At 37.6% G+C, this 19,946-nt stretch overlaps 1 protein-coding gene across 2 annotated transcripts in view; it reads right to left on the bottom strand.

Annotated features, from left to right (window-relative positions):
• Positions 1–3,796: 3,796 nt before the first annotated feature.
• Positions 3,797–19,946, bottom strand: part of KIAA0825 — a 240,925-nt gene continuing 224,775 nt past the window's right edge. For both annotated transcript variants that reach the window (XM_079331351.1, XM_079331352.1), the window contains one exon: positions 3,797–7,813. In XM_079331351.1, coding sequence (XP_079187477.1) covers positions 7,690–7,813 — 124 coding nt within the window. In that variant the 3' untranslated portion in view covers positions 3,797–7,689. The remainder of the gene's footprint in view (positions 7,814–19,946) is intronic.

Here is a 19,946-nt window from a genome sequence, read left to right as displayed (position 1 = left end):
ACAAAACAAAAATAACACCAAACAAAACAAAAACCAACCAAACAACAACAAAAAAACCAGCCTTGGCAAAGTCTCTTCTGAATCAAAACTCAAAAGAAAAGACAGTATGATAAAAAAATAATTCTCTTTAGAATTGCCTTTGCAGTTCCATTTCATTTGCTCTTTTAGCTTGGCATTGATGGAATAGGCATTTTGTATACAATTTATGCTGCATAAATACAGAGAATGCATTTCATGAAAAATAAAAATATGTTAGTTTGCTTGATAAAGATAATATTTTACCTTTTCCAAAATTCTTTTCACAATAGTTGAACTAGAGACTTTATGAAAAAAAGTGAAATACTGAAAACTCATTTAAAAACAGTGCTGTTGTTGGGTGTTCTGCAGGGATGGAAAGCCTCTCTTTTGGCTTTAAGGATTTCTTAATTCAAAATTCTTATTTAACTTGTTGTTTACACCCTGAATCTGTTTCTTACGTCCTATTCCAGGATAATTTATTTTGGTTCCTGCTATTGTGCCAGAAGTATGATATATAAATATTCCTAAATTCGTCTTCAGCAGTTTTTGCTGAAAGTTTAACATACATAAATCGGTTGTGACATTCATTCTTATGCTTCATTATATGTTCTCAAGAGTTTTTACAGTCTTTTATGTCTTTGTTTTTCACTTACTGCTTTTGCATTTGTTGTAAAGATTAAATATATATGATATATATTTCAAGTTACTACTCATAATTCTTTGGTCCTGTATATAGTTGTGAAAAAAGTGCCATACTGATATGAAAAGTTTTGGTGGAATGAAACAAAAATTGAAAGCAACACTCATGACAGAACTTTATGGTCTGTGTTCTGCTATTTACTCTGAAGATATATGGGTTTATGATGCAAACCTTGCAAAGTTATTTCACTGCTCTCATATGTGCAAACCATTTAATTGTACTTTGAATTTTGAAATATTTGACCTCAATATAACATTACATGATTTATTTTTGCAAGAATGTACTCAGCATACCTATAATTTTTCCATTCTAAACTATCAATCCCTCAACTCCACAAATTATTCTTGAATAAATTATGCATTTTGCAGCAGATGATTGCTTCGGGTATTATATAACTTTTAAAAAAAATTGTACAACTTCCATCTAAGCATTTGTGTAGAACAAAAAAGGAAAAGCAAATACATGTGCCTTTTCTGTTCTGTAGTTAAAGGGCACTTTCTGATGGAGGTGCACCTTGCAGTGGAGTTACCTGTGTGCTGACACCAAAGTCTGGTGGAGGTACAGTGGGTAAATATACAGACCCTGCACAGCTCTTGGAAATAAAGGACAGACTGCCACGTTCTGGTTAAAAGAGGCCTGATGACTAAATTGCACATTTGCCTTGCATTAATGCAACAACGACTCTCAGGTTCTTCATTCACAAAGTGGAAAGGCATGGGTGAAATTCGGGAGCCTTAACTGAAATTTATTGCTGTTTGAAGAGACCTAATCCCTCTGCTTCTGAAAAAAAAGTCTCCAAGCACTTTTTTGGCCCTCAGTTTCCTGAAGTTAATCCACACCTGCAGGTGGGACTCATTCCAACATGATTTCATTCCCAAAGCCACATCTGGTTTCCACAGAAGGTTATCTGTCTGCTAGTCATGTACCAGACAAAAACCACCTGCCATTTCAACCTCTTATTTCCCCAATGTTTGTCCATTATCTAGATGAAAAAGCATAATCTTAATCTACATAATAAAATCCACTAAAAACATGTTAATTATATGGGTCATGTATATATTTATACATACACAAAGTGTTCTGTACATTAGCAAACAACTCTTTAAAGATTTCAATTTCTACATTTTACAGACAGGTGAAAATCCAAGTGAAAACAACTACTGCATTTCTTGAACAATAAAGTTGCAGGTGATTGGTCTCAATTTTACATTTATTGAATTCTTGGTTCTCTAAGAGCCTGTATCACTGTATCAGGTTTGAGTAGGCATAGGCTTTACTGATTAGTATTTAGATATTTGTAAGTTGTGAAAACAGATGTGTTATGGATTTCCAAGGCTAAATTTAAAGTTCAGAGAAATTAAAGATAATAAGACCTGAAGTAAAATACATTAGTTTAAGTAAAAAATATAATTCTAGCAGCACAGCTCCCACTATATCAGACAACAAAGGTAGCTTAGAAAATTATTATCTACACAGCTTTAGGTCAGTGTAACAATCAAGAAGATTAAATATTTGTCCATGTATAACTGAGTGGCAGCAGTATTCACATTGTAAATTACAGCAATACTAATTAACCAGTAAGTTTGTCAAGGATGCCAGAAAGGCAGTGTTGAGGTGGAAAAAAAAAGCAGTGTCAAGCTGATCCAGGAAGAGCCATGTGAAGAACCCTATTTCTTTATGAAAACCAAATATTCAAAAGTTATTGACTTTTTACCTCAAAACCACAGATAATGGGACAAAATGATAAAATTGTTGGATATTAGGCAATCACAAATTTATCAAAGTTGCTTGTATAATTGTATTCCATTAATCTAGGGACAGAATATACATAACCATGTCATTAACAGGTATTGTAAAGAACATTCATGGGTGAATTGCTAGTCATTCATCATGTGTTTTCTACTGACTGTGTGCTTGCTTTACAAAAGAAATTTTAATGTTTGTATTTAGTGTGAGAGCTGAAAGCATACTGTATTTCTAAAACGTTGCCCTACAGGTGCTGTTGCAGCAAACCTTCATCATCAATGAAGTTTGAAACCTGTGTTTGGCATGGCAGACATGGTTTCTGTAACTGAAAAAATCAGACCTGTTGAATATGATCATGATTATGAGGTTCTTTTCCTTCTTTCCACATGGAGTATGGATGTAACTCAGGGCAGTGTAGACACTGAAGCTCAGTTAGAGCTTGGAACAATTTACTGCAGAAACTCTATAATCATGGTGGAGTCACCAGCCCTGGAGGGACTGAAAAGATGTGCAGATGTGGCTTGGCAGTGGTAGGTTAATGGTTATACTTGATGCTTGTGAAGGGAAAGACAGAACTGTCCTATTGCCACACAGTGGGTTACTGCAGAATTCATTAATCAGTGAGACAATACAGTGAACGGGACACAAACCTCCTATTATGTTCTGGCTTTGTCTGTTTGTTGCGGTGTTTGGTTTGGTTTGGTTGGTTTGGTTTGGTTTGGTTTGGTTGGTTTGGTTTGGTTTGGTTGTTTTTTTTCCCCGTGTGACTGTTTAAAGATTACAAACTGTGTGAATGTGAAGGTCGTTTGGAAAAGCTCCATGGATTGACATTCACCTGCAAGAGTAAGTGAGGAGGTTTATTCTGGATTAGATTATTTCACTTGCAAAATGTATTTTATTCCAAATAAGAATTCCCCAGAAGAGGAGGTTTTTCATGAAAGGTTCTTCAGTCAGTTTTACCACATAGGCAGAAAATGTATAATGAGGTATTTTAACATAAACACACTATCTTCAGTAGAAGACATTGCATTGTATCTTCTCACATATGCTTGCAACCTACTAACAGGTGAAGTTGTCATGGATATAAAGGTCTTCATCCAGTAGTGAAATTTATACCAGCCATGATTTCAGTGACTTCTTGTCAGTTTAGGGATAGTTGTCTATTAAATTTACAGATACAGTCTTAATTCAGAAGAGCACCTCACTCGTTAATATTTGGTAGCTGCCAGTTCTTCCTGAGAACGCTTGTTATAGAATCACTTTCTTCAGGGAAAAAAAAGAAAAAAAAAAAAAGAAAATGGATTTTTTGATTTATTTTTACTTCTTTTTTTATGTCAACACCATATTGTTTCACTTGCTGCAATAATTGGTAACAGTCTGTTCTCAATTGATGCTGCTGAAGAGGAATAATCTGGTTCCTCCATCATTTTACTGATGGGTATTACAAGGCCTTTAGGCCCACCTGCTCAAGACCTTGCATGCTCTTCTTGTACTTCCTGGGAATATCAATTAGTTTAGTCTGCATTTCAAGTGCTGGAGTCCAATGGTAGAGGATAAAGCAAGTTTGCCTTCACTCATTACACCTAAAATAGTTTTAGAGATTCTGATTCCATTCATAACACTGTTTACAATATGGAAAATTACTATAGAAAAGTGGCTTTCCTCCAACAAGAACCTCCTCAAGAGCTACCACGTCTTTAGAAATCTCCCTGTTGCCATCAAGTTATTCCCTTGTTTCATGTCTAATTGAGCAGTGTATCTAATCCCTCTGTCTTTGAACTGCTGCCTTGGGAGTGTGAGTAGTGTTTGTCAGTAGAAATTATTGCACATATTTTTAGGGAGCTCCATAAAATAATATAAGATACTATATCTGCATATAATTGATGTTTTACTGTACATAAGACTCACTAGAACTTTATGAAGACCTCCCAGCTGAGAGGGAAATTGAATATTTGTAACAGCAGTAGCTAATTGGAAGAAGGTGCCTACCATGCACCGCTGTGATGATGCAGAGGTGAATTAGAGAACATCCATTTTCCATCCTGCACATTTCCTGAGCAAGCAGCATAGATACACACCAAATTCCCTCTCCTAGAATAAAGCATGGCCTATGGGAGTCTGTCAGGACAGCAGTCACTAGAAAACAGGCCTGTGTCTAAATCTTAATCTGTTCCCAAAATATCTCTCTTTCTCCTCTCTTTTCGAGTTTCATTATTATTAATGCAATTTCAGTTTTGCCCTGCTTCTGATTTTATTAATTACCTTTCAAAAGATGAAAGATGAGAAGATTTGGAGCATTCTGAAGGGGACATAAAACAAACCTAATTAGAAATATTCCTTGCCACAAAGTCTCCTATTGAAGCCTGTTTTATAAAAGGAGCTAAGTATATTAAATTGTTAAATGATAATTAGGTGTGAGCATTAATGGTAATGTATAGTTAACCTAGTTTGTGTTATCAGATCCAATTAATTTCTATAAATGCAATAACTTCCTTTTGAGTTAATTCAGTTAAGCCAGTGAGGCAGCTCTTGCCCACTCAGAAAGGTCTGTTGTACACAACAGACTTTAGTTCTTATTTTTGACCAGCTTTTCAGGAGGAATTAATACCATCAGATTGCAGTGGTCATGAAACTTTGGGCCCACCCTGTAGCCAAACAACAAATCTGACTCCTGTTGCTTTCACTTATTTAGGCTAAACATACAAGTGAGACATTACTGGATCAATTAGTGTCAAAGAGCCAGGACATTGCATTATTCTTAAAAATTAATTTAATCTTAAATCAATTTTAGAATCAGCAGAACTTCTAAAAGAATATAGAATATATTTTTTAATGAAGAAACACCAAAGAAGCAATCTTACAGTTATAAAAGTATTCCTAATTTTACACCCAAGCATCTATGGAATACATCTACGCAATGGAAAAATGGTCAGCTCTTTCAACTTTCAGTTAAATGTTTGACTTAAAAGCAAGCAGTCTTGGTAAATTAATGGCATGTTACTTAGCAATCTTTGTTGCGCAATTCTTATTATTACATATTTTATTGAACAAATATGAAAGTTGTAGAAGTGTTATTCAGCATTAAGTAATATTGCCAACATGATGTCTCTTTTATACCTTAAAAGTTATTTGGAATGGTTACATTGCCAGCAAGACCAGGTCTTGATATTTCTCAGTAAGGATTGTGGGTCAAGTACAATCTGAAATACATATTGGCTTGCACTCAGATACCCTAAAAGATGCATGTATAGATTTGGATAGGAACAACATCAGATTAAAATAGTGTGCAAAGGTTCAACTTTTATGTTGTTAATGTTAATCATTGGCCAGTCATAAGCAGGCTTCCCCAAGGCTCTGGAGACCATCCTGTTTAATATCTTTATCAAATATTTGGACAAGGACTAGAGGGTGTCCTCAGCCAGTTTGCAGATGACACTGAATTGAGCAGGAGTGTTGACATGGGACTGTATGGATATTCCCACTTAAATGTGAGGGGGTTTATTCTCTATTAGCTTATTCACTTGCAAAGTTTATCCTCCTCAGAGCAGGTATTTCCCAGAAGGGGAGTTTTTTCACAGGTATTTAAATCAGTTTCACCACATAAGCACTTTATGTGACTACACAAGAAGTTAATTATGTGCAATAGATTTTGGTAAAATAGGAGAGAATATTCTGAACTCCAGTTTTCATGTACATTAACACAGTATTTGTGTGGCTTGGAATATGTGTGCCTCATTGTCAGAATACCAAACCTGCTGTCTTGGAAGATCTCTGTAGACATGTTTTAAATCTAAAGTCCACCATGAATCTTCAAAGGTGAAATACAAAGCAAAGGTAAATGGTTTTTACACTTTATCACTTCCTTTATAATCTGAAATTACTACACTGGAAGTAGAGGAAAATGTCTACTTTGTTCTTTAATTAATATTTTGAGCATTTTTTAGGCTCCAGTGCCTCACAGCCCTTTTGTGTTGCAGTAACAAGATCTTTGGAGATTTGTAAGATGCAATTGTCCACATGTTCATTTTAAATGGTCTTGTGCTTTATATGAAAAGAAAAAAGAGCAATTAAGAGGAGAAAAACCTGCATTTTAGATAAGACCCTAAATCAGCATTAGTAATATGGTTACCCATGATGCTGCTGAAGCCTTCAGGGAAAAAATCAAGCCTTGAAGTGGTCTAAGTTATGTCCATAATAGCATCTGTGTGAAGATGTGCTGGCAACATGAATAACTCTACTCAGATTGCACCCTTAGCAAGATCCTGCCAGAGCCCTTCATCAGGCAGAGCAAAATAGTTCCATTGGACTTCTAATGAAAGAAACTTACAGAAAAATTATGGATTTTTTTTTTGCAGAGCAGAAGAGAAACTACCCATACCTTCTGTATAAAAAATGTTGATAGTTTTAACCAGTGTGTAAGAAAAATATTTAGTATTCAGAAAAATATTTAATATTCAGAAAATTTTGAATATCAAACCAGGATTACTTTGACTATTAAATTTTAAATTTATAAAAAATAAATATTAAATTATTTATTATTTTCTCAATTCACTGTTAAGACAACCATCTGAGCACTGCTTGATAATAATTCTTTTAAATAAAAAGATGCTTCTCAAAACTTCTAAAATATCTCTATCATGTTTTTTTTCTGCCATAAAATACATGGGATGTTAAGTAAGGATTTGTGATGCTGATTCATTTTTGGTTGGGAAAAATGGCCAAGCACACATCCTGGAGCAGCTCAAAAAGGAACTGTAGGTGCATGGTCTATACCTGTCCTTTTTAATGTATTTTGGGTGATTTAATAAACAAGCACCAAAGGAGAGACAGGGTCCTTGAGTGACACAAACTGGGGGCAGACTGACTCCAACTCAAAAGTGGTGGATGGAAATCAGAAGCATTTGCTTAGCCTGTGCCTAAAATTGCATTATTTTCAGAGTGAGATTTATATTTTTGAAACAATTCTTAGTTTGTCATTCAGGTTTCTGCCTCTGCAGTACTGAGGTACAACCTCTTTGTTATGTGACATATTGACATTTTTCTGTTCTTCACCTTATGCATGTGTGAACAATTGCTTCCTGAATGGGGTGCCCAGACAATTACAGGAGAGCTCTTTAGTTCAGAATTACTACTCAAGATACATATTTCTGAGCTTTCTAGTCCTGTGATTTATGACATTAAATTAATCTTGCTGAATCCAGAAGAAAGGTGCTACCCGAATTCTGTCAAGGTAATTGTTCTTCTTTATGCTCTGAGACAGGAGTCCTTTGTGTCAAATAAACATTTTTTAAGCGTTCCACCATAACATCCTCCTCGTCTTCAAGATCTGCATCTTCTTTCATCTCCCACCTGGAAGAAAAAACATTTCATTAATTTTAATGGGTTTTAAACTAGTCTTTAGAACAAGTAAGAAAATACAGAACTTGTTTTTATTAATGCTTTGCCCCCTCCCCCCCCCACCAGCCATGGTTACACCAGTTGAGATTACTGAATCACACAAAATACAACCCCCAAAAACCTTGCCACACAGAACTTGGCATGGGCATGAGGCAATTGACACAAATTGTCAAAGCTACTACAAAATCTTACTTATATTTATTGCAACAGTACTTTTTTTTCCATTTTATGTGTCACACACACATTGGTAGAGGTGGAAACCTTGTAAAACTTGCAGAGAAAAAGTGGAAGAGCTAACACACGTTTTGAAAGTTAAGCAGATGCTCTCAATACTCTCTAAGTTTGCAGTGAAATGTCACTACATGAAGTCCAACCCAAATATTTAATGTGAGTTGTCATAATTCTCTGGCAGTGATGGTACTATTTTACAAAATACTACAAAACTGACTGGCTCTTTGTTTCTTTAATGATCAAGTACAATGATCTAAACAGAAATAAATTACATCAGATTCTTCCTTCCCCTTGTGAATACTCATTTCTAGTTCAGGATTAAGAGCTGATGCCATTAAAACTGCAGAAGTGAAGCACTGTGAAGATGATATTTTTTTTCACTAGTAGTCAAATATGGAACCTTAAAAATCATGCAGTATTCTATTAAAGAAAATCAGGATAATAAATGCAGTGCTGATATGTACTCAGGTAAACTTTGTATCACTCCAGTTATGCCTACACAGTGGTCACTTCTGTGACTCTGTATCTTTTGCAAGTTCTGTTCTTACGAGTTTGATATTCCTGTAATATTAATCTCATTCTGTTCTAAGTGGATAATAAAGTGTAGGCTCCCAGTTCAGACCATCTGAAGACAAAAAACACCAATAGTAAAACTAGAAATCACATTTTCAATTATTAAAACTAATAAGTCATAAATGAGCCATAGAATGATGCAGAAAAGTAGGAGATGTAAAAAGTCAGCCAAACAACAACTGTTTTTAGGAGACTGTCAGGAGCAATACTTTAATCCTGTCCCCACACTTCTTAGGTCCCCATTCACACTGCAAAAATCAGAAGCCATACACAAGTGTAGATTGATGAATAAATCAAATATAATACAAATATAATAATGAGATTACTATATTTCATTCCTTTTATATGCAAATAGAGAACAGTCAACATTGGCAATAGAGCATGGTGTACACTTTGTGTCTATTTAAAAGTTTACTTAAACCAGAAGGAGAATAAATGTATTAAAATCTCACTGTTAAAAATAATTAGGAAAAAATATGTTTAATGAACATGTATAAATTAGCATATATCCTTCACACCTTTACCTTAAAAACTGAATCTGACAACCCATATTACTGCCTGAAGGAGTATCAGAACAAGCAAAGCACACTATGAATAAAATTATTAGCACTGAATGGCTATGATCAAGGTTTTGCAATAATTAACTTCCTACTGCTCCACTCATATGTGACTGCTATCCTACTTAGCCTTATGTGTATGTTAGCATTAGGTACAATTAATTACTGTGTCTGTCTGCTTCATTCTCTGGTTTATGATGCAAAATCTGGCTGTATGAACCTGCAGTGCAAGCATCCCCTGTGAATGCTGTTTAACAGGGGGACTGGTTTCCCCTTTTTCTTTTGGTAATGTAGCTTCTCTTCAGGCCTAGGAAGAGTTGTGCAAGCCTTAATTTGGATTTATGATCCTCAGCATTATTCAGAAACACTACTACACGAGCTGAACTAATTAATTTTTATTTGATTTGTTGCATATTTTTAACTAGAAGAGCTGTTTGCTTAGAAGGATTGTCACACTACAGAGATAGAAGGTAGAGTGTAGCATTAGGGGTGACCCAAAATCACGTATTCCACATTTTCTCTGCATCAATCCAGGGCAGTTTAGTATTTCTTTGAGACCCAGAGCTGGAGCAGAACCTCTGTGCTTTACCGTGTTCAGGAAACAGGAGGGGTGCTGGAAACAGACACTGGAGCTCTTTGGTTTGTTCTTTGCAGGCTCTGGGGAGCCTCAGAAAGCGGGGCACTCTGTCAGGCTGCTAGCCACGGCCTCTCAGGAGCTGATGGAAGCAAAGGCAGCAACCCTTGCACAGCTGCTGTAGCAAACACAGCTTTTGGAGATGTTTCCCTGGACTTTCCGCCGCCCGTCGCCAAGGGCCGGAGCCGCTCCGCAGGTCTCCAGCTGCGGGGAGGGTTGGCTGGCCCTACATCTGCTGACAAGTTTGTTCTTGTGGCGTTTCAGCAGCATTGACTCCTTTGCGAGAAAAATATGTTTTCTAGGTTTTGTTTTCTCCCCGCTGTCACTGTTGCTCGGGGAAGGAGCAGCTCTGGATCCACGGATGCTCGTTTGGTTGCTCTTGCCTTTGTGCCCTGTCTTGGCCGCAGGTCCAGAGAGGAACCTGCACCACTTTGTCAGGAAAATTAACCCACAAACACCAGAGGTTTACGTCCAAAAAGGAGACAGAGCAGTCCTTTTTGCCTTGTTAGAATAAAGGGAGAGGCCATGGGGCATTCCCCTGGGATCTCTGAAATTTTTGGAGGACGCAGCCTCCTGTTATCCCGATTTCCTGGCTGCATTTCCCTCTCTCTTTCCCCACGGGCTGAGGTACTTGAGAGGCACAGACTTCCCAGAAAGCCTGACACCTGAGATTCCCTCTAATGTATAACCCTTTCTTTTAATTTTTAATTCTTATACAATTCATAGTTTTCTCCCATTGCTTCTTTCACCTTCCAATATCCAATTTCATTTATCAGCAAACCTACAGTTTGTTTGTAAAGGCAAATCTCTTTTCCCATTCATCAATCAGTGGAATTCCTCTTATTGTTTCTTTTATCTCTCTTTGCTAACTTTATCTCCCAGCAAATCCACAGCTTGCTTGTAAAGACAAATGCAACGTTCCTCTCAACTTTGTCTGTGTTCCCCAAGACAATCCAGGACACCTCCTCTGTATTTGTAGGTGAGGGTTTACCTGTTTGCCTCTCTATTTCTTGGTTATTGCTGTTTTCTTTTAGTAAACTGTTTTTTATTCTTTTTCACTTATATTTCTTTGCATTTCTTCTCATTGGTAGAGGGGATAGGTTGAAAACTAAGGGGAGGGAAGTTATTGCAGAGTGTCTGTACTGTAAAATTGCTTCAAAATAAGATATATTTGGCACCCAACTAAAAGGGGGTCAAGAGACAAAGTTTAAAAATTACAAATTTTACTAAATCATTTCTATATTGGGTAGAGAACTCCCTGGTCACCACATTGCTTGGTCTGATCTTGGCACCTAACCTTGTATCTAAACCCAAGTATGTGGAACCATCTGCCTGTGATAGTGCTGTTCTTCAGATCAGGTAGAGGAACCAAGATACAGTTGGTGCAGTTTCTGATACCAGTTTATGGAATGATAACCTCAAAGGCAAGGACAATAATTTGTTAAATATATTAATTGTTGTTTGACCTGATCTGGGCTGCTGTGTCTGAGGGTTTATTAATAATCACACACAACCTGTGGGGGGAAGAGGAGAAGATGATTTTTCCTCTTGCCTTTCACCTTTCTCCCTTTCAGGTCTGACACATCACTTCTTGAGAAACCTGAATTCCCTCTGGATGTTATGGACACCATGTTGTCCTTGTTGGTTCTGCTCTGTCTCCTCTGAACAGTCTACAATGCATTTGGAGTCAGGATGGAGATTTCTAGGGAGCTGTCTTGGAGTGATTTATAATGATAGTCTATTCCATGGTCCTCTGCTTTATGCCCAAAAACGGTTGCTGTATCTTTAAAGTCTGGGATTGGTAGTGTGTGGGACTGGGACAAGGGATTTTTGGGCTTTTGGAGGGCATTTTTGAAGCCTCATTGCCCAGGTATTCCATGGCACTGTGCAGTTTGGTTTTGTTTGGCTATCTTGATTTTCTTGGCCCAGGCAAAAAGCTTTTCCCTCCTCTGGCTTGGAGAAGCTGCAGCAGCAATCTTTCACTGTCTTGAGGTAAACTCAACAGTTTCTGGTCCAAGACTCCAGAACTGGGGCTGGCTGGAGCAGGGGCACCCCATTGCAGCCCCAAACCTTGGGGAGCTGAGCCAAGTTTGTCATGTGGATGCCTAGATGCCTATGAGTCAGGCTAATGAGAAGCATTGCAACAACAAACAGGTGGATTGGGCTGCCAAAAGTAAAGGTAGATCTGGACTGGCAACATGAAGGACAGTTATTTCAAAATAATGTTTGGTGGGCCCATGATGCCTCAGGTCATAAGGGGGAAAAAGATGCAACATAGTGATAGGTTTGTGATGGAAGGGTGGATTTAACACAATATCCGACATAACCCATGATTGTGAAGCATGCACTGCTTCAAGCAGGTAAAATACATTAGTACAGGAGACAATGGACTAAATATAAATATGAAGAGGGCTGGCAGATGGATCACATCTGTAGCAAATCTGCCCAAGCAAGCCCTACGTGCTCACAATGGTAGAAGCAAGCACTGGGTGGCTGGAGACCCACCCTGTGCCCCACGCCCCTCCTGTGGCAGCATGGCATTCCAGAAAGAGCTGAGAAAAACAAGGGGATTCATTTTAAAAAGAACCTCATGGACACCTGGGCTACAGAACAGGGTATTCAGTGGGTGTATCACATTCCCCATGACCCACAAGCAGCTGGGAAAGTCAAACAGTGCAATGGATTGATAAAAGCCACACTGAAGGCAATGGACAGTGGAACCTTCAAATATTGAGATCTGTGTTTACCAAAAACCACCTGGTTAGATAAGACCAGCAGCTCCACTAACTGAGGTAGCCCTGCCCAGTCAGGATCCCTGCATATGAAGGGATCAAGATGAAGGATGAAGCAGATGAAGGTAGAGTCCCCATGGTGCATGTGGTACATGTTGGGATTCGTCCCATCTCAAGCAAATGCAAAACCATCCATGGGATTGTTTTTGCTCAAAGCCCTGGTTACACGTTGTGGCTAATTCAGAGGGATGGGGAACATTGTGTACATCAAGGGGACCTGATTTAGGTGAGAACCATCTGTAATGTTGATTTATACATGTAATACTGGTTGTTGAATGACAGTGCCACCATACATCATAAAACATCCTCAGCAATGAATACAGACTGCTCAAGTTACACCAGTAATGGACTAAAATAAACTCAACAAACATCTTGGGGGAACAGTCAGTGGCCACTTAAATAATACCTGCATCAATATAGTTACTGTATGTGTATATGGCTACAGTAGAAAGGTATGAACATCTGAACATCATGTGCATGGTATAGAATAAGAGGTGGGTGATGTCCTGGGTACAGAGTTGGAGTTTTCAGTGCTGTTTATTATAATACCATTCACAGCAGCCATGGGCATGGTTTTGGCAGAGACAATGCCATGGCTGGAACAGGAAGGGATCTGTTTTGGTCTGGTTCACCAGACCCTGGCACTGTATGACCTGTGGGTCTCTTCCCACTTCCAAGCCCTCTACAACATTTCTGCAGGACAACTGGGCTGAGAAGAGGTAGAGGGACCACTCCCAAGTTCATGGTTCAAAAATGATAGCTCCCAAATAGATCCAAAACTGCAGCCAGGAATGCTGGGCCAGTTTTTGGTGCCCAGTGGGACGATTTCCCTCTCCCCAATGGGGCAGCAGCCTGAGGCAGTGGCACTGACACCAGCTGAGTGTGGCTGAGCTGACAGGGAGCCCAGCAGGTGGCAGGAAAGAGGGAGGAGTGACATCCCAGACATCCCAGAACCCTGCTGTCACACAGAGGGAACAGGAACACTGGCACTGCAGGGCTGGACCTGCCCTGACAAGGCCAGCACATCCCATCTGCCATCAGTCACACCATCACCCTCGCATTCCTGTTTGGTTTTTTTTCTCCAGAGTGGAAGGTTTAGCCAGGAGAGCCCCTGTGCCATCCTGTCTGTGTCCTCTGGCTGCCTGTGCTGTCTTGTTCTCTTTGTCCCAGAGGAACTTCTTTACTCAGCACCTTGTATCTAGTGACTTTTGTTGTTTTCTTTGTTGCTGCTGTTTTCTTTTAGTGAGATGTCATTTTTTTCACTTCTATATTCTTGCATTTGTCTGCCCTTATTGGTAGACAGGGAGAAGGGAGGTAACATTTCAGGTTTTCTGCACCATAAACTTGTCTTAGACTAAGAGAAGGACAACAACTGAAAATGCTAAATGAAATACATTCAAAGCAGTTATTGCTGGAGGTATAATACAGGAATCTATCAGTCTTGGCTAATGAAAGTTTAACAATAAATCAGCAGATTCCTTTTAAACAGTGATTTCATACTTGTCAGCACATTTCATTGAATCTTGGTAAAAAATTTCAATATCATTCAGTTTGGACATTCTTTAGTGTTCCCTTTATAAGAAGTTACTCTACTACATTTTCATTTTATACAAAAGTAATCTATTTTCATGGCATTTAAGCAGATCCTTCTGTGTGTCTTCACTTAACAGCATCCCTTAATTAAAGATCTATGAAATGAGCTTGACCAACATCTGGTCCCTTATTAATTGGGAAATATTTCCAGTTTTATGCTTTAAGTCTGGGGACAATATAGTTTTTTTAAAAGGCTACTGGACTGTAAGGAAGAAGGATGTTAAATGGGATGAGAAATTAGTTATTTGTGTTTAGGTGGAAAAAGTCAGTGTTTACTAGTAAAAATCGTTGTCCAAAGTAGATATTTTTACTAGCATATCAAAACTATGTGACAATTGTTCTGGCAGTAGTAATTGACACAAATCCAACTAGCCAGTTAAAGTAATGTGAATATGAATAAAATTACCATCAGGAATTACTTTCAAAATGCAAGATTCATCAATTGAACAGCCAGCTTGCATACTTCTGTTGTTTCAAATCGTTAGTAACACAGCTCTAGGAAAATAATTTGAAATTCAGAGGTGGCATATGTTTTATTTCAGTCCAATATATCTTGGAACATTAAATAAAATCAATGTTTTAAAAGGAGATTGGAATTATTTGAACCAATCCTTTATACCACCACCTACATTTTGCTTAGAGTTCATTCAACCATAAAAAGATGAATTCAAGTGTCCAGAAAGCTCAACTTTTAGTATATTATTCATATTTAAAAGAAAGCATATGTTTAGAATAAAATGCCATCACCTTTGTAATCTACAGGGTAGCACCAAAAATTTTCAAACCAGTAGTAACTTGTGAGCATACATAATTAAAAATTCTAAATACACTTTTAAAATCTGATGAAATATCAAATAATGTTGATGAAATATTGTGTGAACCTGATGTGAATCACTCTGTGTTGCAAGTGGCTAATCAAGGAGGGAGAAAAGTAGCCTATTTTTCAGACAGATACAAAAAAACACATCAGCACAGATAAATACAGGAATCACTGAAGTTTTCAGGTGACACCTTAGATCATGAGTTCAGAATGACTAGCACTGGGAGGGCTTCTGTTTCTCCTCATAAATAAGAAGCAAGAGAGGAAATCTTGGCTTGCACATCCACAAGCTAACAAAGTGAAAGAGGGAAGTATTTGATAACCCAGGAAGAGCAAGTGATTCCAGCTCAGGTTTCCTTAGCAATGTATTGATGTGCTCTCCTTGCTATAAACACCATCAATATGTCCATTTACATAAATTGCTGCTCAGAACTATTTTTTGGTCATACTTTTGTTTCTCTCTCTTGGACTGCATTAAGTAAAGAAGTTAAATCTGTTTGCAGAGATAAATTTTCAGTGTCCCTGTAAAAAGCCTGCTGGGCAGCCCCCATCCAGTGCATGCATGAAATTGCTTATCTGACTTTCTGAACTTAAAACACTATACTTGTGCAAATGCATGTATTTCAAAAATGTATGCATAGAACATATATATATATATATATATAGATAGATAGATAGATTGATAGATAGATAGATATACACACACACACACACACACATATATATAGGTATAAATATATATAGGTATATATATAGGTATGTGTATATATATAGGTATACATATACACTTATATATACCTATATATACACACATACATCTCTATACTCATGCAAGTAACAGAGCAATGATGCTGGCATTCAAGAGGACTGGTTTTATGGAAGAAGAGGGTCAGTAACACTGGGTCCAAGCTCAGTGCTTGGAGGTAAATATTCAAAGTATTGCATCTTTTCAGTAATTTTAAATAATGTGGTAGTCACGTATTGAATTAAATTATTTTGAGCATTAATAACATTTTTCAAGAATATCAAAGAAGGAAGTATGTTATGATCAGAGTTCCAATGAAATCTTCATTCAGCAAATGTGTATGACTTACCTGCCTGTGATTACATGATAGAGATGCATCTACTAAAAACACCCTATTCTCCACATCATAAACTACTGTTCCCTCTCTTTATCCCTCCCCATTTCATTTCAACTTATATAGCCTTTCCATTATGAATGTTGAAAACCCAATGTAAATATTTTAAAGGATTAAACTTTCAAATATGGTTACTGTGGCATATGTATGTTCTGTAAATACAAATACAAGACATATCTGCTGGTAATTTGACAGTGTTGAGGCTTAGGAATATAAAAAATTCATATTTTGTCAACAAGAAACTTCCTCAGTTTTTAAAGGAGGGGCTACTATGACAGGATAAAAAGATTAATATTTTAAAAATGCAATATTATTATGGCTGTAGTATAATCCCCTTCTTAATGAATTAAAATTTTAACAAATACTAATTTTCTTGCTTTTAGAAGGATTTCTCTCAGTTTGTAACTTGCAGAATAAAAATGTGCTTTGTAAGCAGGACACTTAGGGGAACCAGTACTTGTATTGGTGACAAATGGTTTTAATCAAATGTAAGAAAATGATGGGCTGCTAAAACACCTTGTCCTTTCATGCCCATAATAAAGAAAAAAAAATTGCTGTTTGGCCTACAGCCAGAATACCTCAGTTTTTGTGAAGACCAAAAAAAACTGATTTCAACAAGCCCAAAAATCTAGCTGATGCTTCTTATTTTATTTTCAAAGATTGGTACCTGTTTGCATAACTCTGTCTCCCTCTTCCTGAAGGCTCCCAGGGACAGACTGAAAATGCAACAACCAATAAAAGCAGAGATACCATCCCAAAGAAGAGCAAAATAATCTGTAGATAAAAAATTACATAGCCCAACAAATAAATTTCAGACTAGCACTTAAAAAAAAAAAAGAGGAGATGGAGATAGATAAACAGGATCTCTGTCCACAGCAGGCTTCACTATTTGACATTCAGGTCTTTCACTTTTAAACTGCAACCCTTTAAAAAAAGGGGTTTGTTTCTGTTTGGGAATGAAAAACTAGTAACTTCCCCCAGTTCATTCCAAGAAAGATTGCATTGCCTACATCAGTGTAACTAATATTTACATCCAGAAACAATGAAACCTCAAAAGCCAAGAAGAGAAAGGTAAGTGAAATGATGACTGACAGTTTTGGAATTTCATAAATGCAGACTGGCAACCAAGTGGAAAGGGAGAGCACAAGAAGAAATAGCACTCCTGAATGAAGGGGCAGACCTTCACTTTCTCTGTTTAGCCCAAAGCCACTCTTTAAACTGTTATTAGCTGGGAGAAAAAATATGAGTAAACAAAGGTGAATTTAATCTGGTTTTAACCCACTACAAAGACTGGTGAATTTACAGAACATGTTAAGCTGAGGAATGGAAAAGTGAATTATGGAAAGCATCTATAGAAAGCTAACTTCATAATGCTGCATATTAAATACATTTTAAAATCACTCTGATTAGTTTACTCAAAATATGTACACATGGAAATCTTTTAACTGTAAATAGTTTTCACTATATTTCCAGATACTTTATTTAGAGCAGTTTCTAAATAGGGGAATGATGAAACAAAAATATGACATAATGAAATAATATATTTCACATATCTTGTTATATCTCATATTTACTGTAATTTTTCCTTCATTCTTTGGAAAGTTAAATACTAGAGTTTGCTTTAAAATTATAAAAAATTATTTAAAATTTTGTTTTAAAAACCATAAAGCTCTAATTTTCAAATTAACTCAGTAGAATAATTTAAATTATAGTATTTGCCTTACTACAGAAAGCAGGGATTGAGGAATTTTCTTCTACTTAATATAGGTACAAAAGGAATTGGCCTATTATATTATTTTTAATCTGTCAGTGTTGTGATATTCAAAACCTGGGGTAAATCTGCAACCAGGAAACTCACAAAAAAAATGTGTTTACAACTTTTACTGACCAAAAACCAATTTGGTGAATGTTTTATTATAGATATATAGCTTCTTTAACATAATTTTAAAGAGAAAATAACATTTCATGGCTAAAAATCAAGAAAGTACCTTCAGAAAGTTTAACAAGTTGGCCTTTGCCAGCCAGGCCCACTGCAGCTTTGGTCAGAGATGTGGGGAGAACAAGGGAAGATGTACAATATGGCATCAGGCTGCAATATCAATATACAGTGAGGATTTGACTAATTAATTAACACAGGAGAAAATGACTGTGGAGTGGTTGTATCTTTCTAATTCAAATGACTCATGGGAGCCATGAGAGTGACAAAGGGCCTTTCATGTGAAGTCCCCACCTGCCAGGGTCCTTGTTTCTCTGTGTGATGAACTTTAAAAGGTTTGGATTTCATCTAGAAAAGGTTGCAAACCTTTCCTAAAGGTTTCTAAATCTCAGAAATCCTCTCGTGATAGGAACATCATTTATCTGTCAAGTATAGGGAAATCATGACATCCTAGAAACATTAATATTGGGAAAGACCTTCTGGATCATCAAGTCCAGTCTTTGACTGAACACCATCATATCAGCTAAACCATAGCATGAAGTGCCACATTTAGTCCTTTCTTGAATGCTGCCTGGGGTGGTGATTCCCCCAGTTCCCTGGGCAGTCCATCCCAGTGTCTAACAACCCCTTCGGTGAAGAAATTCCTCCTGATGTCCAAACTGAACCTTCCACGGTGCAGTCTGAATCCATTTCCTCTTGTTCTGTCATTAGCTGAGTGGCAGAAGAGACCAATCCCATCTTGCTGCACTCTCCTTTCAGAGTGACAAGGTCTCTCAGGAGCCTCCTTTTTCCCAGGCTAATAAAGGCACTGCAGGGCTGGCCAGTGCTGAGTGGGGATTCCCAGTAGTGACTGACCACAGTGCAGCTCCATCCACTCCACACCCTGGGCCAGCCTTCCAGCCAGTTCTGAACCCTGTGATGAGTGCACTGCCCAAAGCATGGGCTGCAGCTTCTCCAGGGAATGCTGTGGGAGACAGTACCAAAGGCTCTGCTGAACTCCAGCTGCACAACATCCACAGCCTCTCCTCATCCTCCAGGCAGGTCACCTGGTCATGAAAGGAGATCAAGCTGGTCAAGCAGGACCTGATTTTCTAAACCTGTGCTGGTTGGGCCTGATTTCATAGTTGTCCTCTAGATGCTGCATGATGGCATTCAGGATTATCTGCTCCATATCCTTGCTGGACACTGAGGTGAGGCTGACAAGGCTGTAGATCCCTTCTGACCCTTCTGTTGGATGGGCATCATATTGGTCACCCTCCACTCACCTGGGACATCATCCCCAGTTAACCAAGACTGATCACAAATGATGGAAAATGGTGTGCAGTCAACTCTACAGAAGTCCCAGTTAGAGGTTTTGTTGACAGTCCACATAGTAATTGGAAACTTTGGAACATTAGGAAAAAAAGAAAAAAGAAGACAGGTAGAGCCTAAAATATCTGGAAATAAGTATTATCTAATGCCATTTTCAGCATTTTAAACAGGAATGCTAACTTCTTTGCAGCTGCTTAACACATTGCAGGAAAACATGGCACTAGGCAACAGCATTAGATTAACAACGACTAGGATAGGTCTGAGATATCAAAGAGACAAAATCCATAATAATTAATTGTAATACTTGAACTCCTGGTAATGCACTTTGCATTTCTGAAGATCAGAAATCAGCACAAAGCTCTGTGCTTTCATAAAAAGAATAATTCCTGCATAAAGAGCCATCAAAGAAATAAAGAAATTAGTGATATTACAATAAATGAGACCATGAAGCCAAAGTTAGTGCAACGTTTTTCCCTTTTTTGAAATTCTAATTTTTCTC

The sequence above is a fragment of the Erithacus rubecula genome, assembly GCF_903797595.1.
Source record: "Erithacus rubecula genome assembly, contig: SUPER_Z_unloc_3, whole genome shotgun sequence".
NCBI classification, from domain to species: domain Eukaryota; kingdom Metazoa; phylum Chordata; class Aves; order Passeriformes; family Muscicapidae; genus Erithacus; species Erithacus rubecula.
Note: the sequence above shows the minus strand (reverse complement) of the source record. Positions and strands in the feature narration are given on the sequence as shown.